This window comes from Elephas maximus, chromosome 7, assembly GCF_024166365.1.
Source record: "Elephas maximus indicus isolate mEleMax1 chromosome 7, mEleMax1 primary haplotype, whole genome shotgun sequence".
Classification (NCBI taxonomy): domain Eukaryota; kingdom Metazoa; phylum Chordata; class Mammalia; order Proboscidea; family Elephantidae; genus Elephas; species Elephas maximus.
The window spans coordinates 89,682,641-89,706,233 of NC_064825.1; the positions used below are offsets into that span (position 1 = coordinate 89,682,641).

General features: G+C 40.4%; 1 protein-coding gene across 1 annotated transcript in view; it reads left to right on the forward strand.

The window, feature by feature from the left end:
* Nucleotides 1-23,593, forward strand: part of CAT (catalase) — a 58,756-nt gene that overhangs the window by 30,124 nt on the left and 5,039 nt on the right. Inside the window, exons 3-12 of the mRNA XM_049889410.1 lie at nt 819-929; nt 2,362-2,492; nt 3,166-3,270; nt 5,120-5,245; nt 8,244-8,435; nt 9,339-9,491; nt 14,450-14,588; nt 17,613-17,743; nt 22,246-22,353; nt 23,232-23,315. Coding sequence (XP_049745367.1) covers nt 819-929; nt 2,362-2,492; nt 3,166-3,270; nt 5,120-5,245; nt 8,244-8,435; nt 9,339-9,491; nt 14,450-14,588; nt 17,613-17,743; nt 22,246-22,353; nt 23,232-23,315 — 1,280 coding nt within the window. The remainder of the gene's footprint in view (nt 1-818; nt 930-2,361; nt 2,493-3,165; nt 3,271-5,119; nt 5,246-8,243; nt 8,436-9,338; nt 9,492-14,449; nt 14,589-17,612; nt 17,744-22,245; nt 22,354-23,231; nt 23,316-23,593) is intronic.

The following is a 23,593-nucleotide window of genomic DNA, read 5'->3' on the forward strand; positions in this document are numbered from 1 at the left end:
TATAGTTCAGTGGGGAAATTAAAAAAATAAAGAGGTGTAGACACTTTGCATCATTGCAAGCAGGTTTAAATGGTGTACTTATTAGACAAATACTGGAACAAACTGTGTGAAATTGAAGATAGTTGTGTTAGGGTGGTGGGTCTGGGGTGATTTTCCTTCCCTTTTGTCCTACAAATCTGTAAAACTTTTATCTTGCTTTTATGGCAGAAACAAAAGATGGTGGTTGTGTTTAAAAGAAAGCGACTCAATAGGGAAAATAAAACAACAGAAAGGAAGAAAAAATTTTCCCTTGACCTGCTTATTTGGACTTCAGTTAGGAGTTCCCGCTGTCTTCATCTCTTCTTTTTCCTAGATAAGACTTCTTCCCATCTCCTCCATGACTTTTATCATGACTTTGATATGCTGTTCAGCTTATCGTTTGGCCCTGTGGCATCTTTAATATATGTCTAGTCTGTTCTCCCCTGTGTTTTCTCTACTCTCCTTCCTATTCTTCTGTTTCTCTCTAGATCCCTCCTGTGCTTCAAGGCTCTATTGGCTCATGTCCTTTGGTTAACCTTGCCTAAACACTCCCAGCCCCACTCTTCTTCTGACTTCAGCTCCGTGGTGCTTGGCTTAGCACTAAATGCTAATAGGGCTTTGTATCTGATTCTCATTATTTTGGGTTTGTCTCCCCTTCCCCTTCATGTTAGAAGCTCCAAGAAGGCCAGGGCTAAACTTTCAGTTTCTCTTTGTAGTCACCCAGATGCCTGGAAGAGTGTTGAAGGCCTCATGGGCTGAGTGATGGTCTCATGGTGACGGTTTATGTGTATTTCTCTTAGGGGCCTTTGGCTACTTTGAGGTCACACATGACATTACCAGATACTCCAAGGCAAAGGTGTTTGAGCATATTGGAAAGAGGACTCCCATTGCAGTTCGATTCTCCACTGTTGGTAAGTTGGTCTATTGGCGTGACTGGTATAGCTTGATAAACTCAACCCTGTAACTTATTTGGGGCATTTATAACTTACTTTCAAGAAAAACTTATTACACAACAGGAAATAAGCATCTCTCCAATGGTAGCAAGGTTTATATAGTAGAAACAATGTTTTGAGACATGTAGGTAGTTGCTTATATTTTTGTTTGCTGAGATCTTTACACAGCACTACACAGAGGCCATTCTCTGCAATTCTGACATTTGGAAAGCACTTGCCTACAGGTGATCACTCGCCTCACATGGAAGCGTTAGGATGAGGATCTTATTCAATAACCATGATACCAGCTGCCATTTATTGAGAATTAACTATGTGCTCACCAGGGTTAGTGTGTCACAGACATTATCTCAGATCTGTAGAGCTACTTCGTAAGAACTATTTTTATTTCAGAAAGGTTAAGTGATTTTCCTCATGTGACAGAATTAGTAAGTATTAGAGCCCTGATGGTGCCATGGTTAAGTACTCAGCTGCTAACTGGAAGGTTGGTGGTTTGAACCCATCCAGCAGCTCTGCAGGAGAAAGACCTGGCAGTCTGCTTCCATAAAGATTACAGCCAAGAAAACCCTATGGGGCAGTTCTGCTCTGTCACATATGGTTGCTATGAGTAGGAATTGACTTGACAGCACCCAACAACAACAACAGATCTATCATACCACACTTTGGTATACCACCATGTGTAATTAATCCTGTGTCTCTATCATTCCATGCTTTTGCATTTTTAAAATCTTATAGAGTGTAAGGAGCCCTGGTGGTGCAGTGGTTAAGATCTTGCCTGCTAAACAAAAGGTTGGCAGTTAGAATCTGCCAGCTGCTCCTTGGAAAACCCTATGGGGCAGTTCTACTCTGTCCTATAGGGTTGCTGTGAGTTGGAATTGACTTGACAGCATTGGATATGTTTTTGGTTTGGTAGAATGCAAAAAAAAAAAAACTTGAGAATGACAATCTATATTTTACTTCTTTTTTTAAATTGTGATTTAGGTGAATGTTTCCAGAGCAAATTAGTTTCTCATTCTTTTCCTTAATACTAACCTCATAATTTTGCAACTCACTTTATTGTCTTTGTTCGCTACCTTGATATTACTAATTATTCTCTTCCACTATTTTAGTTTAAATTTTAATTATCTGTAAACAAAGCTATCTTCTTATGTTAAATGGATAACCTTTTTAGCTATTATTATGTGTATTCTCTTATTACTCTCAGTTAGTTCTTATGTTTAATTTGTAGATCAAATTGGCTGGTGGGTGGTGGAAATAATAACCCAGGCATCTGAACAGCTAACTCACTTCTAGAAAATGGATTGAAAAGGATAGATACCCATGTTTATGGCTTTGGGCTTCTTGAATGCAAGGTACTCTGCCTAATGCTTCATTTTTCCTATTTGTTTTCTAGCTGGAGAATTGGGCTCAGCTGACACAGTTCGTGACCCTCGGGGGTTTGCAGTGAAATTTTACACAGAAGATGGTAACTGGGATCTCGTTGGAAATAACACTCCCATTTTCTTCATCAGGGATGCCTTATTGGTAGGTGCTATAGTACTCTGGATTCTATAAATGTTTGTTAATTTGAATGGATTTCAAATACTCTGTATAGGTTGGCACTTGAGGAGAGTGCCTGGCAAAGGCAGAAAGAAGAGAATTTCTGTTGGCTGGATTGCCTTTGTAAACGTTTTTCTGTATTTAGTATATTTTTGTTAGATCAAATAACAGTTACCATTGGTCTTAGATTTGGCATTTCAAGATTGATTGGCTCCAATGCACAGAGTTCACTTTTCCTTGCAGAGCTTGGAGCATTAGTAAAAAGAGGGGCTTTGCCCTGGGAATGAGTAGTGGGTGTTTGTACATGCTCAGCATCAGCAGGAGGTGTGTGTCTGTGCACGGGGGCGGGTGCATTGTTTCCGTAAAGACATGCTATAGCTTTGAGTGTGTTTGAAATACTTTAGGTATCTTAGGCACTAGCTGCCTATGTTGCATGAATTTCATTTGAGGGTTTCACAGGTGAAAATTCTAGAACTGTTCAGAATTATAATCCATAAACCTAGCAATAAGCAAAGTATAATGCTTTGTTGTTGTTAGTTGCTGTCAAGTCGGCCCAGACTCATGATGACCTTATGTATAACAGAAAGAAACATTGCCTGGTGACACCATAATTCCTGTAAACTTAGTTTTGTCATTATTTTTTTTTTGTCCCATTTAGTTCCCCTCCTTTATCCACAGCCAAAAGAGAAACCCTCAAACGCACCTGAAGGATCCCGACATGGTGTGGGACTTCTGGAGCCTGCGCCCCGAGTCTCTGCATCAGGTAGGAACACTTAGTTTTTCACTGTATCATAACCATCACCTGGGATGGAACTGTTTATCATGTGTCATAACGGGCTTCTCTCGTTTTGGTTATTTTATTAGGATTGGTTTCTGATTTTCTTTTTGGGAGACTTCCTCAGATTTCTTATAATGACTGATTTTTGTTAATCTTCCTGACCCATAGTCCTTAAATGATGATGATAATAGTTAGAAGCATAGATCATATTTAACAATATTAAGGATCAAAGATTCTAGTATGAGATAAGTCTTCTGATATTGATGGAATGAGGGAAAAGTAGTACCAAAGAAATTTTCTATTAAAGTAATTTTCGAGTATCATGTTAGACTAGTCTCGTTTTCTTTAGCTTTCTTTCTTTTTTTTTTTTTTATTAACTTTTATTGAGCTTCAAGTGAATGTTTACAAATCAAGTCAGACTGTCACATATAAATTTGTGTACACCTTACTCCGTACTCCCACTTGCTGTCCCCCTAATGAGTCAGCCCTTCCAGTCTCTCCTTTCGTGACAATTTTGTCAGCTTCCAACTCTCTCTATCCTCCCATCCCCCCTCCAGACAGGAGATGCCAACACAGTCTCAAGTGTTCACCCGATATAATTAGCTCACTCTTCATCAGCATCTCTCTCCTACCCACTGTCCAGTCCCTTTCATGTCTGATCAGTTGTCTTCGGGAATGGTTCCTGTCCTGTGCCAACAGAAGGTTTGGGGACCATGACCGCCGGGATTCCTCTAGTCTCAGTCAGACCATTAAGTCTGGTCTTTTTATGAGAATTTGGGGTCTGCATCCCACTGATCTCCTGCTCCCTCAGGGGTTCTCTGTTGTGCTCCCTGTCAGGGCAGTCATCGATTGTGGCCGGGCACCAACTAGTTCTTCTGGTCTCAGGATGATGTAAGTCTCAGGTTCATGTGGCCCTTTCTGTCTCTTGGGCTCTTAGCTGTCGTGTGACCTTGGTGTTCTTCATTTTCCTTTGCTCCAGGTGGGTCGAGACCAATTGATGGATCTTAGTTGGCCGCTTGTTAGCATTTAAGACCCCAGATGCCACATTTCAAAGTGGGATGCAGAATGTTTTCATAATAGAATTATTTTGCCAGTTGACTTAGAAGTCCCCTTAAACCATGGTCCCCAAACCCCCGCCATTGCTCCGCTGACCTTTGAAGCATTCAGTTTATCCCGGAAACTTCTTTGCTTTTGTTCCAGTCCAGTTGAGCTGACCTTCCATATATTGAGTATTGTCCTTCCCTTCACCTAAAGCAGTTCTTAGCTACTAATTAATCAGTAAAAAAACCCTCTCCCACCTTCCCTCCCTCCCCGCCTAGTAACCACAAAAGTATGTGTTCTTCTCAGTTTATACTATTTCTCAAGATCTTATAATAGTGGTCTTATACAATATTTGTCCTTTTGCCTCTGACTAATTTCGCTCAGCATAATGCCTTCCAGGTTCTTCCATGTTATGAAATGTTTCACAGATTCGTCACTGTTCTTTATCGATGTGTAGTATTCCATTGTGTGAATATACCACAATTTATTTAATCATTCATCCGTTGATGGACACCTTGGTTGCTTCCAGCTTTTTGCTATGTAAACAGAGCTGCAATAAACTTTAGCTTTCTTTTGTAGAATTCTGAGCCATGCTGTTAATGATTTATATGTCATTCTGCTTTAAAATTCTGTTTTCCGCAAATGAAATCATGGTAGCTCTCCCCATGGGTAATTGGCTAGTATGTTCCATGTCAGTAAGGGATTAACCAGTAATTTAGTTAGGAATGTCTTAAAAATCTAAGGTATTTTGCTTTAAACTGAAAAATGTTAGGCCCGTGTTTCTGCTCCTTAGGTTTCTTTCCTGTTCAGTGATCGAGGGATTCCAGACGGACATCGGCACATGAATGGATATGGATCACATACTTTCAAACTGGTCAATGCAGATGGAGAGGCAGTTTATTGCAAATTCCATTATAAGGTGCTTGTTGCCCCTCTGGGGTGGGGGGATGCGGGGCTCTCCCACCTTGCCTTACTGTTAGGGATTAAATTGTGGCCCGCCAAAATATGGGTTGGAATTCTATCTCCTGTACCTATGGATGTAATCCTGTTTGGAAACAGGTTTTTTGTTATGTTAATTAGATCATGCCTGAGTGGGTTGGGTTCTAAATGAATCACTTCTGAGTTATAAAGAGAGCAATTAGATACAGACACACACACACTAACAGCTTTCTAGGATTCTGTGTTGGAATGTTGGATTAAGCCCTAGAAAACTGTAAAGTATTAGGTTGCTTTGCTTTTTTCTAGCCCTGAGTCATTGTCTTGAGCACAGTTATCTTTTGGGATCTTGGAGGGGATTAAGGTGGAATGGGAGTATTCATGTCTGTAATACCAGCTCACCATCTGTAAGGATATAGCAAATCTCACCCTTAGACTTCTCTGCCACTTCTGTTCTGACACTACCTGCATATGCAGTGCTTCTTCCTCTGGCCCTAACCACCCAGAGCTCAGTCAGATCTAACAAGATAGAGGGTACAGCCTTCCAGAGTGCCATGTCTGCCCAAGACCTCAGACACCAGCCTCAAGCTTGGGAGTACCCAGGGCTCCCCTCCCTTTTGACCTGCTAGGTACAAATTTGAGGGATCCCTCTACCCCCTCAAAATACTAGCCATAAGCTCATGGGTTCCCAACCCCCCTCATTTCTGATTTGCTGGCTCCCAATACTCCTTCAAAAAAACAAAACTTAGTGTTGGATAATTCACTAGAATGGCTCAGAACTCATGGACAGTGCCGTACTTACAATTACAGTTTTGTTATAGCAAAAAGGATATAAGTGGAGAGACACTTATTAGAGCAAGGTCTGGGAAGGCTCCCAATGCGAAGCTTCCATGTCCCAGAAAGGAATGCACTGACATCTATCACCAACCAGGAAGCCCATGGAGCTTATCATGAAGTGGTCATTATGGTGTGGTATCAAGAGGTGGGTCCCTCTGGCCTGGCCAGCTCCTACCCAAGAGTCACCTCACCAGCATAACCTGTTGGTTAAATGTGGTTTGGAGTTCTTATCCAAGACTCCTAAACATCAAGGAATGGTTTTCTAAACCAAGATTTTCACAGTTATCTCTATTCTTTGGGGAAAGTTTATGTAAACCCCACAGTGTCACTCTCCACATCTGGTGGTTCCTTTCTAAAAACATTTCTCCTAACTTTTTAAATCACCCATCTATTCATTCAGCATTTATGAAGAGTGTATTATGAACAAGGAAAATAAGTAAAATCAATTATGAAAGTCAGACAACAGAATTCTCTTTATGCTTGTTTCATTTGTTTTCATACACTCAAATCAAATTGGTTACCTCTGCTTTTGAGAACCCTTTAATTAATTGAAGTGTTTTATTATAGGGTCCTCTCTTGGTATGATTTTGGCAATATGACAATAAGTAATATTCTCAAAGAGCTTCAGGGGGTTAAAAACCCCTGGGGGCCCAAGAACTTCTGTTTCCAAATGCTGCTGATATCAGCAAAGACAGAAATGGTTTTCCTCTTAATGCTATTTAAAAGACCTGTTTTCTTCCATCTCGTCTTAATCTTCATCTGAACAGTTTGTGCAAGCATGTCTAATGGGAAAACTGTCACCCCTCTTTATTCTTATGGCTTGGGTTGTAACCTTTGACTGAGAACTGTTTTAAGAAACAGTTGACCCATTGGCTGGTTATTGCCCAAAGGAGCATTGTGGTGTCATTTAGAGTGAGACTGAGTGATTGCACCTGGGACAGCCACCCAAGTTGATTTCTTTAGAATTGGACCAGCTTGAATTCATATCTTTACTTTTCTAGATAGCTATGACCTTGGGCATATTATTAGATGTTTTCTAAGCTCCAGTTTTTTTTCACTGTATAATTTTGATGATAATAATAATACCAGCTGCCCACAGCCTGGAAAGATTGGATTGCTTATGGAACTGTTCAGCAGAGGGCCCTGAAGAAACCTGAGAATGACATGGACTCATCAAGTTGGATTACTTTGATTTAGATTGTTCTTTCCTAAACCTAGGGGACTCAGTTAAAATTAAAGAGATGTTGCAAATTAATGTAGGCTCTTTGGGTAACCTGTAAATGGCAACATTCAATTTTCAATGGTGAAGGTGGCTTCATTTCTGGTCCAAGAGAAGGAAGGCTTCAAATATTTCCACTGGCTAGAGAGAGTTAGGATGAAATGAACCAGCTTTCAGAGTTGACTTTTACTAAGGAAATCTCATGGTAGTTGGCTTGTTGCGGGTCTTTCAGATTTACACAGGAAGTTCATTGAAGATATGTGTGGTATCATATAACAGCACTTGTAAAAGTGACTTAACTTCTTTGGGTTGTAATGGCTTGTTTGGAAAGTCAGAATACTAATTCTGGGAGAGCTGGTTCAGAAAAATCCTACTAAAGTTCTTTTCATCTCTATGGACTATGATTCTATGGTTTCTTAAAAAAAAAAAAAAGGAAGAAGGTGGGAGTAGAGGGAATACTAGCTGAGCACAATGTCAGTTATTGATTTGAGCTATTATAAAATAGAAAATAAGAAAAAAAATTCATGTAAAAAAGGGGAAGCCCTCTTTAATTTTATTAATCATTTGATTATTTTTGAAATATATTTTAATTTTCTGATTAGAAAAGTAACAGAGTGTAAAAATTCAAGTAATATAGAAATATATAAAGGGAAAGATAGAACTAATCCTAAATATAAACTATGTAATCTGAATTTCTTGGGCATTCAAAAGAATCGATAATCAAGTAGAATTTCTTGTTGATACATTCATATTGGTGTCAGATTTGAACAATGGTGGTATTATTACAAGGAAAATTCTGTCTTTGGTTAGTTAATTCCATGAAGATTTCTTGATTGAGTCTCATAAGCCTTCAATGAATTACTGATTAAAGGTTGATAACTTTGCCAGTAAGTTTCAGTTTGAGCTTATTTCTTTCATGCTGTAGACTGACCAGGGCATCAGAAACCTTTCTGTGGAAGATGCAGCAAGACTTTCCCAGGAAGATCCTGACTATGGCATCCGAGATCTTTATAATGCCATTGCCACAGGCAACTACCCCTCCTGGACCTTTTACATCCAGGTCATGACATTCAGTCAGGCAGAAAATTTTCCATTTAATCCATTTGATCTCACCAAGGTGAGTCAGTTAACAACTAAACTGTTTTCTTCTTTTATAATCTCTTATTTCCTACTTTTTAAAAATTTTTCGCAAGTATTCACAATGATAGGGAAGTTATATACAAAGTACGGGAGTATCACTTAAGAGTTCCTAGACCTGTCAGTGAGAGCTCACCAGCATCTCGATTCCATATTCATGTTTGATGAATTTATGTCGGTGGTTTGGTACATTCTTACTAAACCAAAACCAAACCCATCGCAGTTGTGTCGATTCCAACACATAATGACCCTGTATGACAGAGTAGAACTGCTCCATAGGATTTCCAAGGCTGTAGCCTTTATGGAAGCAGACTGCCACATCTTTCCCCTGAGGAGCAGCTGGTAAGTTCAAACTGCTGACCTTTCAGTTAGCTGCCGAATGCTTAACTCTTGCTCCACCAGAGCTCCTGTGTTATTATTTAAAAACAAAAATTGCCATCGAGTCAATTCCAACTCATAGCGACCCCATAGAATAGAGCCGAACTGCCCCTTAGAGTTTCCAAGGAGCACCTGGTGGATTTGAACTGCTGACCTTTTGGTTAGTAGGTGTAGCTCTTAACTACTACGCCACCGGGGTTTCCACATTATCATTAGCAGGGAACAAATTTTGAAAAGTTGAAGTACTTTGCTTGTGACGTACTTTTGTCCATATTTACTGTTTACTATTGTGAAAGATTCAACCAAGGTACTCACTTTAAGTTCTTAACATGTTTTATTGGATTAAAAATTATGATTTTTACTTGTCATCTCTGGCTTCATTAGATTTGAATGCTGGTATTTTTATGGATAGTTTTAGCTTTTGTCTGTTGGTTGTGTGGTAATTGTTAGTTTCCTTCAGTTGGTTGTGTGGTAATTGTGAATATGACATTTTTTTTTTTTTCAGATTTGGCCTCACAAGGACTTTCCTCTTATTCCAGTTGGTAAACTGGTCTTAAACCGGAACCCTGTCAATTACTTTGCTGAGGTTGAACAAATAGCCTTTGACCCAAGCAACATGCCACCCGGCATTGAGCCCAGCCCTGACAAAATGCTTCAGGTGAGCCTGGAGAATCAAAGTGTTCTGAGGTACAATCTTTATATGAAGAATTAACTAGAATACCATTTAAATTTTAATAATCTGCATCTTAGTTCCCTGTGGAATTTAGATGAAACCATCCTTGGATGAACATTACTTGAATAAAATAAGAAAAAACCAAATTCCATGGATATGTTAGAAATGCCTCAGGTATGTGTAGAATATAGCATTATTTGTTCAGTCTGTAACTCATGGGAGGGCATATAATTAATTGATTATAACTTTGGTCAGGGTAACTTTATTCATGTCCTCTTCATGGGATGCTTAAATTTCTCCACCTGTAAAAAGAGATCTGGAGGTGATTTTTTTTTTTTTTTTAAATTGTAGTAAGTATAAGTAGAACAAAATATTTGCCATTTCAAGATTCTTTAGATGTAAGATTCAGTGACATTAATTACCTTCATCGTGTTTTACAACCATCACCACTCTCCGTTTCTAAATTTTTCCATCACCTTTACCAGAAGCTCAGTGTGGAAATGATTTTTATGAACTAAATTTATGTTGCCAGTGGTAGAAGACATTCAGTATGTTTTACATCATTCTCCAATATGCTCTTTCAAGAGTTGTTATTGTTGTTGTTAGGTGCTGTCCAGTCGGTTCTGACTCATACAAACCCCATGTACAATAGGATGAAACACTGCCCAGTCCTGCACCATCCTCACAATAGTTGTTATGCAAGAGCCTATGGTTGCAGCCACTGTGTCAGTCCATCTTGTTGACCCTCTACTTTTCCAAGCATGATGTCCTTCTCCAGGGACTGGTTCCTCCTGATAACATGTCCAAAGTATGTGAGAGAAGTCTTGCCATCCTTGCCTCTAAGGAACATTCTGTCTGCACTTCTTCTAGGACAGATTTGTTCATTCTTTTAGCAGTCCGTGGTATATTCAATACTCTTCTCCAACACCATAATTCAAAGGCATCAATTCATCTTTGGTCTTCCTTACTCATTGTTCGGCTTTCGCATGCATATGAGGCCATTGAAAACATCATGGCTCGGGTCAGGCACACCTTAGTCCTTAAAGCCATATCTTTGCTTTTTAATATTTTAAAGAGGTCTTTAGTTAGGCAGAATCTTTTCCTTTAATTTCAAGAGTACAAAGAGTTAGAAATTCTTCTTTGGATCAGAAACCAGTAGGAAAATAACTGGTTTAATAATTATTGAATGAATTAATCTGTTGTACATTTGGACTATGACCATCGAATAAAGGTTGAAGACCATGCCCTCCACCAGACCACAGTCACCGATGGTTGCGTCTTATGTAAGGATCTGATTCCTGTTCAGGTGTCAGCTTCCTTGGAGGACAAGCTCAGATTCCTTTGTTGTAATAACTTGTTTACTGTGACATTGGGAACATCTGAGGTTTTTATAGAAAGTGGGTTTCTCAGTAGTTTTTAGTTCAATTTAACTAATGGAAATTGAGTTCCAATCTACTGTGGGTGATAGCCTGTCCCAGGTATTATAAGGGATGTGAAAACACAAGATAACTCTAAGGTAAGGCAGAGTACCTTGGGGAATCACAAGGTGAAATCTTGCCTCTTTAGAGGATGACAACAAAGTTTCATGAGCGAGGTAGCATTTGAGATGGGTTTTGAAGTGCGCATACAATTTTTATTTTCAGCAGAGGTTTAATAGGGCAGAATGCATCTCAGGTAGGGAACGAAGCATAGGCACGAAGGGGGGAACAGGTTTAAACTATAATCTGTCCCTCTTTCCTGAATTAGAAGTTTGGACAGGTACAGTGGACAAATGTCAGAGGGGACCTTAAATTCTTGAGTGAGAAGTTTGCACAATTGCCCCTTCAGGGAAAATAAGTTTCCTATAGTTTTGAGAAATGTGGTCTGGTATATGCCATTTAGAATCATTCCTGTTGGGGATAGATAGAAAAAGAGGGAACTGGGGGTTGGAAACAGAAAAGGTAAGGCCAAGCAGAAGTGCTTGTAGTTGAAGCCAGGGAGTAGAGAAAGCCAAGGCAATGTATCCCTGGGTCCTGAACCTCCCCTCCCTGGTGGTTAAAAAGGAGCTGAACTGTGTGAAGGAATTTGTCAGGGCCCGAAATTGTCATGGGCAGGGCTAAGACTGCACAACCCTGCGTATTGAAGGAACAGGTTGAGACATATAAGGTCACCCAAAGTCTTTTCAGAAGAATCTAGGCTACTCTGGGTCTTGAGGACCTCAGTGGGCCTTGGAGGCTGTCAGCACCACTGACTTTGAAGATTTGGATGAAGGACTAGGCCTATTTGGATGGAGGGATAGGGACCTCCTAACCAGTTCATATTCTCTGCAACAAAAGAAAACAAATGTATAAAGCGTCTTATTGAAACTGCATCCTAAAAAAGGATCATAAATGGAAATTAAACATATGGTCATTTCTCTATTGATAAATAATATATTTTAAATTTAGTATTCTTTCTTTATGGTTTTTTTTTTTGAAAGTGTATTTTAAAAAAGTATATGAAAGAGCTTTAGTAAATTCAGTCAAGGTATCAGTTCCTGGCCTAGTTTTTCCCATACAATCTTAGGTCATTTAGCTGTGAATTCTAAAACCATGGAGCTTTTTAGGAGCCATACAGCTGTGGAAGGACTGTTGCTCTCATTCAGCCATATGGAGACCAGTGAATCATATATATTTTTTGAGTAGGTAAGAGATATAATCTGAGCGGGGCCTTAGGAAGATTCATTTGTTGGCAGGAGTATGTAGGATGTCTTGTTGGAGGAGAGACTGGAAGTGGAGAGCCAGTCAGGAGAACTTTGAAATTACTCCTACCGAGAGTTCATGAGTGCTTTAGCGTTATGGTGATTAGTATACTAATGGATAATGTTGTCAGTTACCTTTCGGCAAGATCACATTAATAAATTGTAAGACTTTGTTTTCCAGTGTGATAAGCCAGACCACAGTGAAATGGACAGAGTAGTATAATGCATGGGTGGGTAACCTGTTAGTCACAGAGAGACTGTCCACTTAGTACCTGATGGCACAGGTTTATCCTTTCTTCACTAGGAGTCAGAGAAGAGGTTGGGTTGGTAGCTTGTGTGTGGGAGCTTTGTTCTGCTTTCTCACCAGGCCCAGCAGAGGAGTTCAGGCCCAGGGCCTTGAGTAAGCCCTAGATTCAACTTGGTGTCCAGGTTACGTTCTCACTGTGCCAATTTTCCAGGCTTCACACCTTGGACTAGAGTTAGTTGCTCAATAAGCATAAGGTGACACCAGAACAATTACATGATAGCGGCTACATCCCAGGGGCTGCTAATGGCCTGATTGCATTGTTTATCCTGTTGGTAGAATTAAAGTTCAACTTAGTTGATTTTGAGCCAAAGGAGGTAACCAGCCTCCAAGCTAGAGGTGGGTCTTAGTCATGGCTCAGGACCAGTCATCTAAATATTAGCTTAGACTCTTTGAAATGATTATGGGAGGTGCCGCCACTTGGCTAAGAGTAGACTATCCACAGAGCAGTGGAACAGGTAAAATTAGGCATATAGGCATGTCCTTTTTTTAATTTTTTTTAAGATTCAAGGCCAATGATAAAGTCAATGAACAAAAAATGCTCATAGAGCAAGGGAAGAATGAAGACAGCTGGAGACACAAGGGAAAGATTAGTCCAAAGGACTGATGGACCACAACTACTGCAGCCTCCGCCATACTGAATCCAGCACAACTAAATGGTGCCTGGCTACCACCACCGACTGCTCTAACAGGGATCACAACAGAGGGTCCCGGATAGGGCTGGAGAAAAATGTATAACAAAATCTAACTCACAAAAAAAGACCAGACTTACTGGTCTGACAGAGACTAGAGAAACCCTGAGAGTATGGCCCCCAGACACGCTTTTAACTCAGTACTGAAGTCACTCCTGAGGTTCACCCTTCAGCCAAAGGTTAGACAAGCCCATAAAACAAACAATAATAAATATAGCTCAACCATGTATACGAGACTAAATGAGCACACCAGCCCAGTGGCAAGGATGAGAAGGCAGGAGGGGACAGGAAAGCTGGACGAATGGAACTCGTGTATTAATTGTGTAATTAGAAACTAATTTGCTCTATAAACCTTCATGTAAAGCACACACACACACGCATACACAAATGGCTCATAGAGTAGAGCTTTAGATGATGAGAATACTTAATTGGATAGTAATATTAATGCAGAGTTAATCATACAACTTTTTATGTCTGTACTAATTGAAAGAAATTTCAAGATGTGTATCATCTTGCCTTGGTAAATATGTAAACATAGCTGAATCTTTGATTCAAGACCTTCTGGCATTGTAGGGCTATCATTTTGAACCTCAGCTTAAAAAACCTTAGCTTAAAAGCTATAAATTGCATTTATAAATTGCTTAGCTTAAAAGCAATAAGTTGTGTAGTTCTTTGTTTATAACTAGAAAGTTTCAAAGCTCAAACTGTATCTGAGATAACTCAGAACACAAAATGGGAGGTGTTTTCTTCAGTAATTTCCTAGACAGTTGGTTTTGTGCTAATTTGCTTGTTTTTGTTAAGAACAAAAGGTTGATCCTTCTCCTAGAGTGGAAGGAGGTTGAGAGGAATGGAATTAAATCAGGATTCCAGTTAGTTGGGTTCTGGTGAATTTACTTTACAGTGTAAGGCTTCCTTGGGAACAGGAAATAATACAAAACAGAGCACTAGTTATTTTGCGGGGAGAGGAAGAGAAGTTCTTATCTAGAACAGATGTGAAGATTTACAGTTGTTTGGTTTTATGGCATGGAAGATTAAAGACTTGTTTAGTTAGGGAGAACTCATTTCATAAGAGAGAAGAGACTTTGCTTTTTAGTGGGGGGATGGGCAAGGTTTTGTGGTAACCATATACCGAGTACTTTGTACTTCAAATTTTGGAATGAAGTTTATAGACCATTCCTATTTTATATGTTGCTGCAGATGGTCAGTGTTGTTTCATTTATAACTGTAGGGCCGTCTTTTTGCCTATCCTGACACTCACCGCCACCGCCTGGGCCCCAACTACCTTCAGATACCTGTGAACTGTCCCTACCGTGCTCAGGTGGCCAACTACCAGCGTGATGGCCCCATGTGTATGCTGCACAACCAAGGTGGGTCCTGCAAGGGGAGATGCCAGAGTGGATGTGATGGGACACCAGGCCAGTGGTTTGCAAGCTGGGCCCCACAGGACCCCCTTGCCTTGTGCTCTGCGAAGGTGCTCCACAGGCGTGCCAGACAACTGGGGTTTTTTTTTTTTTTTGCCTAGCAGTGAAGGTTTAAACTGCCTGAGGGCTCTTCATGCTTTTACCTATCTTATCAATTTTGTTGAGAGTTCCCACCTCAGGTTTGCAGTTCAGCTGATAGAGAGAAGGAGCTTTCATGCTGGTTATAGTCGAGTAGCATCCAACTTAAACCAATTGCCAATTCCTGCTCCTGGCCACCTCATGTGTGTCAGAGCAGAATTGTACTCCACAGGGTTTTCAATCTTGAAATTTATTCTGAGGCATCTCTGAGAGGACTTGAACCTTTTGGTTAGCAGTCAAGTGCATCGACCGTTTGCACCATCCTGGGACTCCAGCATCGAACTTAGGGGTTAAGTTTTAAAGACTCTTCAGGGGAATTCCTTAAACCACCAGGACTTAGACGCTTGGAAGCGCAAAGCCAAGAGCTCATGTCTTTTGTTTCTCTTTGCAATTCTGCTCCAGCGTTGAAGGAGCAAGTCTGGTTAGAACTTGGAGGGGAAGGAGCAGGCAGGCAGGGGGGACGTGGGGTAAATAAAGGGATTCTTCCCTCCCCTCCACCTTTTTTTGCTGAATGCGTGTAATTGAATTCATGTAAATTTAACTGGTTAGGTGAGACTGTTTTTTGTAGCTTATTTGTCAAATTTATGAATTTATTTTGTTGCCAGTTACAAGCAGCCTTTGTTTCTAATTACTCATTTACATTAGCTAAACAGAATACTTGATTAATGTTTTTCCCTTTTAATATACCACAGCTTAAAATAGGTCCTAGTTTTCTTTTTTGATTTCCACGTTTAGGGCACATATGTTTCAGTAATAGGCTGCTTACATTGATCCCTTGAGAAATTTTACTGATGATTTATATTTATAACCATAGCCATATTCAAACAAAGTTTGTTTTCCCATGATAAAAATAATCCGTGTGCCCTAAAGGAAATTCGGAAAATATAGGGAAAAAAAGAGAAGGGAGAAGAACCCACGTATTGTCCCTACACCCAAAGGCCAAAACTGTTAATTTCACTGTATTTCTTGCCAGTCTTTTCTGTGAATATTTTTTATACATGTTAGATCACTTTGTGTGTATGATTTTGAGCCTTGCTTTTGTCAGTATTATCACTAAGCTTTCTGCATATATTTGACACATTTACGTGCTTGGTAATTAATTACGTTGGGTGGTTGCAGCATTTCTGCTCTCAGGTTTACGGAAGCATGGGTGTGTTATTGCCTGAAGTAATTGATACTACCTGTGTCTGACTTCTGCCTTTCACTTTTTATTCTGCTGTTATTTTTTTCATTCACAGTCTTCAGTCCCTTTGTTTTTGAAGCTGGCTATAGCAAAGAGGTTCATATATATTTTGGAACTTCCTTAATAACTTGTTGCTCAATCCTATTGACCATTAGGGTGGTATACCTATGGAAAAAAATGACCTAAAGAGGTGTCTTGACACACCCTTTGCCTAATTTTAAATGTAGAGTATCTGGGCTATGCTCTTGAAGCGCAATGAAAGAGCTCAATTGTTTCAGTAGTCACTGACTTTAAGGAAAACTCCCACCTTGAGGAAAGGTCAGAGCTCATCCGGAAATAGAATTTTTAAGTTACTCAGATAGACACATTTCAGAGCTAATTGTTCATGCAGAGAACACGGTGGTGGCAGGGTTATTGGAGCATTTTGCTTTTCATGTGGGCGTGTCTGGCTTGGAACTACTTTCTTGGGTTAATAATGAGGCTCCCTAATAGTATGGTGGCCTCCCTCCCCTCCCCCTCCACACCCACTGGGTGCATTTAGATTAGCGTGATATATAGGCACCTCCTGGCTGTCCGTTTGTGGATGATCTGTTCTGGCAGTGAGCTTGGGAAAATCCCACCCCAGACTGGTTTGCCCAAACCACTTACTATGTTTCTCGGCCACTCCTTCTGGTTAGGCGGTGTGTGTGCAGATAATTGACGCTATTGCTAATATCAGTTTAAGCAAAGTATGGTTAGGAAGATAAATATGCCAAAACAAAAAATATGGACAGTTTATTTCAGAAGTCATAATAAGAGTTTTGATTGTATTTGGTACTCCTTCTATTACCCCAGATAAATGAGAGCTGATTTACTAGAAGTACCAGACTGAGAAACATCCGTTTTAACTTATTTGTAGTGGTGGTTGTTGTTAGTTGCTATCAAGTCAGTTCCGAATCATGGTGACTCCACGCGTGCAGCCTAGAACTGCTTCGTAGAGTTTTTCAAGGCTGTAAGGCTGTGACGGTTGGGAAGCAGATCACCAGGTATGTCGTCTGAGACACCTCTGGGTGGGTTCGAACCACCAGCCTTTTGACTAGTAGGCGAGCACTCAACCCTTTGTGCCACCCAGGGACATATGTGTGTGTGTGTATGATATGTATGTGTATGTGTGTATTTATATGTTTATACATAGATATATGGTAAGTGTAATGTGTGTATATGTGATTGCCACTTATATTTATTTCTTATTGCATTGAGTAATTATAGACTTGCTTCATTTTTTATCTCCCTAAGTGCAGCCCTGGTGGTACAGTGGTTAAGCATTTGGCTGCTAACCAAAAGGTTTGCAGTTCAACTCCACCAGCTGCTCCTTGGAAACCCTATGGGTCAGTTTTACTCTGTCCTATAGGGTCACTGGAAACTCTGGTGGCATAGTGGTTAAGACTTGTGGCTGCTAACCAAAAGGTTGACAGTTCAAATCCACCAGGCGCTCGTTGGAAACTCTATGGGGCAGTTCTACTCTGTCCTGTAGGGTCACTATGAGTCAGAATTGACTCAACGGCAGTGGGCTTGGGTTTTTTTTTATAGGGTTGCCATGAGTTGGAATTGACTCAATGGTAACAGGTTTGGTTTGGTTTGAAGTGAATCTCTGTGTTCTTCCTTTACAGGTGGTGCTCCAAATTACTACCCCAACAGCTTCAGCGCCCCGGAACAACAGCGCTCTGCCCTGGAGCACGGCACCCGCTGTTCTGGGGATGTGCAGCGCTTCAACAGTGCTGACGAGGACAACGTCACTCAGGTAACACAGAAGAATTTTCCTTTGTGGGATCTATACAGGGTTAAACTAGCTCATACAACCCTGCAAGAATCAGTTTAGATTGTGAGGCTATTGCTTATACAGTAAAATTTTACTACATGTCCATTTTTATTTTACTGAGAGATTTTTATGACACCATATAGAGCTCATGTTTTTAAGCAGTCATGTTACCATTATAGGTTCACAGCATAGTTCTGTGACTATAAGAACTTCATGGGAAACAGTAAGAAGGTTCAGATTTGTACTCGTAAAAATGATGCACTTGGACTTCCACATCTGGCTGTGGCAGACTAGCTTGTGTCAGACCCATCATCCCACGAACCCATTGGAAAGCTAGATAAAATATGAAAAGCATCTGTTTGAAGGTTTTGGAGAGCAAACAAAGTCGCAGGAGTTTGAGGGGTCAGATCTCAGACACAACGGGAATGCAGAGAGATGAGCCTGACCTTTGGTGCCCTTCCTTTATGATGCATTTATCAATTCTTAAGCATTGGCCAAGATGCTGAGCAGAGCTTACAGCAGCCTTATGGGTCTGGAGGGAGGAACAAAGTTAGAGTTAAGGGTCTGCTAAGGGGAAGGGTCTCTGATTACCACCCAAGGCTTTCAATTGGAATCCCTGAAGAGCCATTCCTAGGAATAAGGTAAAACTTGAAATAAATTTGCCCTCACAAAAATTGAAAATCAGCTTTAGCTCAATCTCAGACAGAATTAAGGTGAGCTCCCTCTATCCTAACTACCTCCCAGAAACAAATGATTATTTTTTGGAGGAAAATAGAGCCTCACGTTTAACTCTATGCTGTTGCATACACAAATGTCCAGTATTCAATAATAAATTATCAGACATACCCAGCACATGAGACCTAATGACTGAAAACCAAGAAAAAGAAGAAATACACTAGGAATAGACCTATTCATATCCTGACAACAAAGTTGCCAGTACAGGCTTCAAAATAACTGTCATTAATATGTTTAAGAAAATAAATGATAACTGGGATAATTTAATAAATTTTATAAAAATAAAAGAATCAAATAGACATACTAAACTGAAAAATGAAACTACTGAAATAATAACTCAGCAGACAGAGTCCCTCAGTGTTGCAAGCAGTTAATGTGCTCAGCCGCTAACCAAAAGGTTGGCGGTTCGAGTCCACCAAGAGATGCCTTGAAAGCGAGGCCTGGGAATCTGCTTCTGAAAAATCAGTTTTGACAACTCGGTGGAGCACAGTTCTACTGTGACACATATGGGATCTCCATGAGCTGTAATGACAACTGGTAGATGGGTTTAAAAGGAGGTTTAATGCAGCTGAAGAGAATAGTGGATTGGAAGATAGAACAGTAGATATTATCAAGATCAACTCATGGAGCCAACCCAAACCAACTCATGGAGAGGGAAAAACAAAAAAACAACTTCATTATGAGATACCATTAAAAAATTGAAAAGACAGGCCACAGACTGGGAGATTGTATTTCCAATTCATTTAACTAACAAAGGACTCATCTACAGGGTATATAACGAACTCCTATGAAATAGCAATAATAAAAAGATAGACAACTGAATAGAAAAATAGGCAAAAGACTTGCATTGCCACTTCATCAAAGAGGTTATCCAGGTGGCTGAGAAACGCACAGAAAGGTGCTTTACCTCGTACTGTCAGGAAAATGCAAAATAAAATCACAAAGAGATACTACTGCGTATCTACCATAATAGCTATAATTAAAAATACTGACCATACCATGTGAGAACGAAGAACAAGTCTTAACTCTCATGAGTGTCAGTTGGTTCAGCCGTTTTACAAAACTGTCAGTATCTATGAAAGTGGAACATATGCATGTTTTCTGACCTAGCAGGTCCACTCTGAAGTGTGAACCCAACAGAAATGTGTACACACTGAGCACCAGAACACATGTACAAAACTCTTCGTGAGTTCCAAAAAACTGGAAATAAGCCAACTATTACCCAAAAGCCCCTTAACGGTAGAATGGGTAAATAAATAGTGGTATATTGCACAATGTACAACAATGAAAATTAATGAACTGTTGCAACAAACAGCAACATGGATGAACCTCATAAACATAATATTGAGCAAAAAAGCCAGACACAAGAATACAGATGGTATGATTCAATTTATGCAAATTTCTAAAAGGAAAAACACGTTTACGATATAAGAAGTAAGACAAAAAAATTATCTTCAGTGAGGAGAAAGGGGATAGTGATTGGGAGGGGCCGGGGCAGCAGGGGAGAGGGGTGTGGATCTAGGGTTAAAGTTTGGAGCTGATAAAGTGGTTCAGAAACCTTGTCTGCCTAATAGAGCAGCTGTCACACCAGTGGAGTCCATGCTCTCCTGCAGTGAGTGACTGAGCTACATATAGTTGGTAGGTGTTAAGCCAAACCAAAAACCAAACCCTATAGAACCCTATAGGACCAAAAGGTTGGCAGTTCAGATCCACCAGGCGCTCCTCGGAAACTCTATGGGGCAGCTCTACTCTGTCCTATGGGGTTGCTATGAGTCGAAATCGACTCAAGGGCAATCAACGGGTTTGTTTATTTTTTGTTTGTTTATTTAATATATACTGTGAATTTATCAACATTGAACTCGTTGCCAGCAGCATTATGACTCATGCCTGCCTGAAGCTTATCTGACACACACGTTTTCTCCAGAAAGCACATCACAGCCTTCTTGCACGTGGGAACACTAGACAGCACTTGAACGCTCTGCCTGGGGGCCATTTTAAACAGTGAAATATCCAACCAAAACACAAAAAATGAGAAAAACGTGGTACTAAGTAGACCGCAAAAAGGACGTTTGCTTAGAGTATGAGAGCTGGAATAAGAAAGCTGACGATTGCCTTGTTCCCCCAAATCTGGGAACGTGCACATTGGGGGACTGAATTTTTTTGCTGTTCTGCGCATGTCTGCGGATGACTGGAAGCGTAGTGAGCCTTGATTTTGATGTTACAAACAAACGTTAGTGAGTAGGCAAGTTCGCAAATACAGGTGCTGAGAATAATGAGGATTGACTGTATTTCCATTGTGTCATCTTATGCCACAGGTTGAAATAGGTGCACTGTTTATCTTCGTGTATGTATATATATATTTTTTTTTCACCTTTTAAAAACTGGAGATTAACCAAATCTCTGGAAGAGCAAGTATTTTATATGGGTGTTATTTGGCGGTGTGTTGGTAGATTTTTTAACAACTGGCCCTTGGGAGAAGAACTCTAATTTATGGTATTTGTTGATTTTCATGGTGGAAATATTCCCACAGGGCTGATTTCAAGATAGTAACATGATGTCACGGAATCTGTGGAGTTGGGAAGGAATGCTCAATAGAACACTGGTGTTTGTACCATACAGATACAGTCGACAAAAATAACCTCAAGGACATAGGTTAATATATAGTAAATTAATTAAAAAGTGATGCATTTTAAGTATTTTTTACCTTTGTATTATAATTTATTCATTTGTACTATATTTATTCACTTGTAAGCTTATATAATTTAATTTTTATTAATGGCTTTGTTTACTATGTGGCTCACTAAATTCCCGAACATTCGACAAGCAGCTCTCACGAGCCGGTACCAGCTGGCCTCAGCACACCCCTGGAAGCAGGACCAAATTCCTTTCAGTTCAGGATGGTAGACTGAGATGACAGAGGAGGCCTGCCTTCTACTTGTAACACACACAGAGATGCTAGATTTAAAAAACGTTTTTAGTAATGTAGCTGAGCTAAAAAACAAGAACGTTCAATTTCCATGTCCCGGAAATGAAAAAGGAATCACAGTGGTGGGTGAACCTTGAAGGCGCATGTCTCATGGGAGTAACCGGACCTCATTTACACTTTATTAGGGTTTTATGCATCCAAGGGATGGGGTGTTGAGGCCACAGGCTTCGTATATGGCAGAGTGCTAGAACTGGGCTCTAGGCATAACAGTGAGAACCAGGAAAGGGTGTCCCATTGGAAAAACTCCCCAATATGCAGCTTGGAGGCATGTGGACTGTCGTGGAAGCAATTAGTTCTGAGAAATTGGGGAGTCTCTCTCCTGTGCTGTGCTCAGGGGGTGGTGTTTTTAATTGTAGGCTCTACTGCCACCCAGTGGCGTCATGGAAGAATGGCTGGTGATCCACTGCCGTAAAGACGGCAGCCAAGAAAACCCTAATCTGTAACACATGGGGTTATCCTGAGTCAGAATTGAGTCGGTGGCAACGGGTTTTATACAGCCTTCTATTTGTAAGGAATTTATAAGCAGTCGACTAAAAAGGACCTTATTAAAAATCAGTTGTTAGCTATTATCAATAACTGGATTCTCCCCGTTTTGCTTTAAACTAATAGTGAGGAACTCAACGCATAACAATTTCAACTATAATTTAAAATTATTAAAAAAAATTTTCTGATCATTCATTTCAAATGTGGTACGTTGGGTGAGTTTTGTAAATGACATAAACCCATTATTCGGTTCTCTGCACTCTCTCTCCTCAATGAGCAGGTGCGAACATTCTATAAAAACGTGCTGAATGATGAACAGAGGCAACGCCTGTGTGAGAACATTGCAGGCCATCTGAAAGACGCACAGCTTTTTATCCAGAAGAAAGCGGTGAGCGATTCTTTGTAAGCTAAGGGGTGACATCTGCTGGCAAAAGAAGATAGTGCAGATGTGTGGAGGAACACCTAAAAGGAAAACTGACATTTCTGTTTTACATGAGTCCCTGGGTTGTACAGACAATTAAGTGCTTGGCTACTAACCGAAAGGTTAACGGTTTGAATCCACTCAGAGGTACCTCAGAAGAAAGGCATGGAGATCTACTTCCAAAATATCATAGCTGTGAAAACCCTGTGAAGCACAGTTCTTTTCTGAAGTACATGTGGTCACCATGAATCAGGGACAACTCAATGGCTACTGGTTAAGGGGACTTAAAAAAACAGTAGTAACTCCCCAGTCGGCCTGTGATTACTTCCTCTCCATCTTTTATACGGTATGGCATGTCCATTGATCCTTAGCTCTTTGTCCAATGTATAATCACTTAGTTGGTTTTTGGCTTTAGGGTGAATTGTCTCCTATGTTGTTTCTTTTGATGACACCTACATTCTGTGCAAGATAGTAAATGTCCAATATCAGAATGTGGGTCCTTCCACAGTTTTGCTGAAACTTCAGATGATGAGAAATACCACTAACGTTTTTGTAGTTTGACGCCTGCCTAAAGGCTTGATGTCACGGCTCCCGACTCTCCTTCAGAAGGAGGGGCAAGAACAGAGCTGCTTCCAAAAGTCAGGCTGCACTTTGAGCTGAGGTGCTGGAATGTTTCTGCTGGCAGCTGACTCCAGGGCCTGTGTTGTCAAACGCTGTCTGGTTTTATCTCCTGCTGAAACTTCCTTCCTTCCCCCATCGAATAGAACATGGTGAAACAGAGGCACTGAGGAGTGTCATAGTAGGGCTTTGGGGTGATATTGACATTTATTTTCATTGGGTTTCAGGTCAAGAACTTCAGTGATGTCCACCCTGACTACGGGGCCTGCATCCAGGCGCTTTTGGACAAATACAACGCTGAGAAACCTAAGGTAAGCTCAGAGCTGCCTGGCTGCGGCAGAACTGCGTGTGCCCCGGGTTTAGATCAGGCTGGTTTCCTTTGAGCAGCATTCTCCTCAGCGGCCTTTGTCTGCAGCCTCTAGATTTTTTAAAACAGCTATTCAGAAACTCATTTGAGATAAAAAGAACTCATTCACAAAACACACACTCTTCATTTTAGCTCTGGACCATGTAACACAGCTAAAGGTGAATGAATTCTGAATTATATTTTCATCTGAGCACAAATTAAAGCTAAGAGAAATGCCAAGTT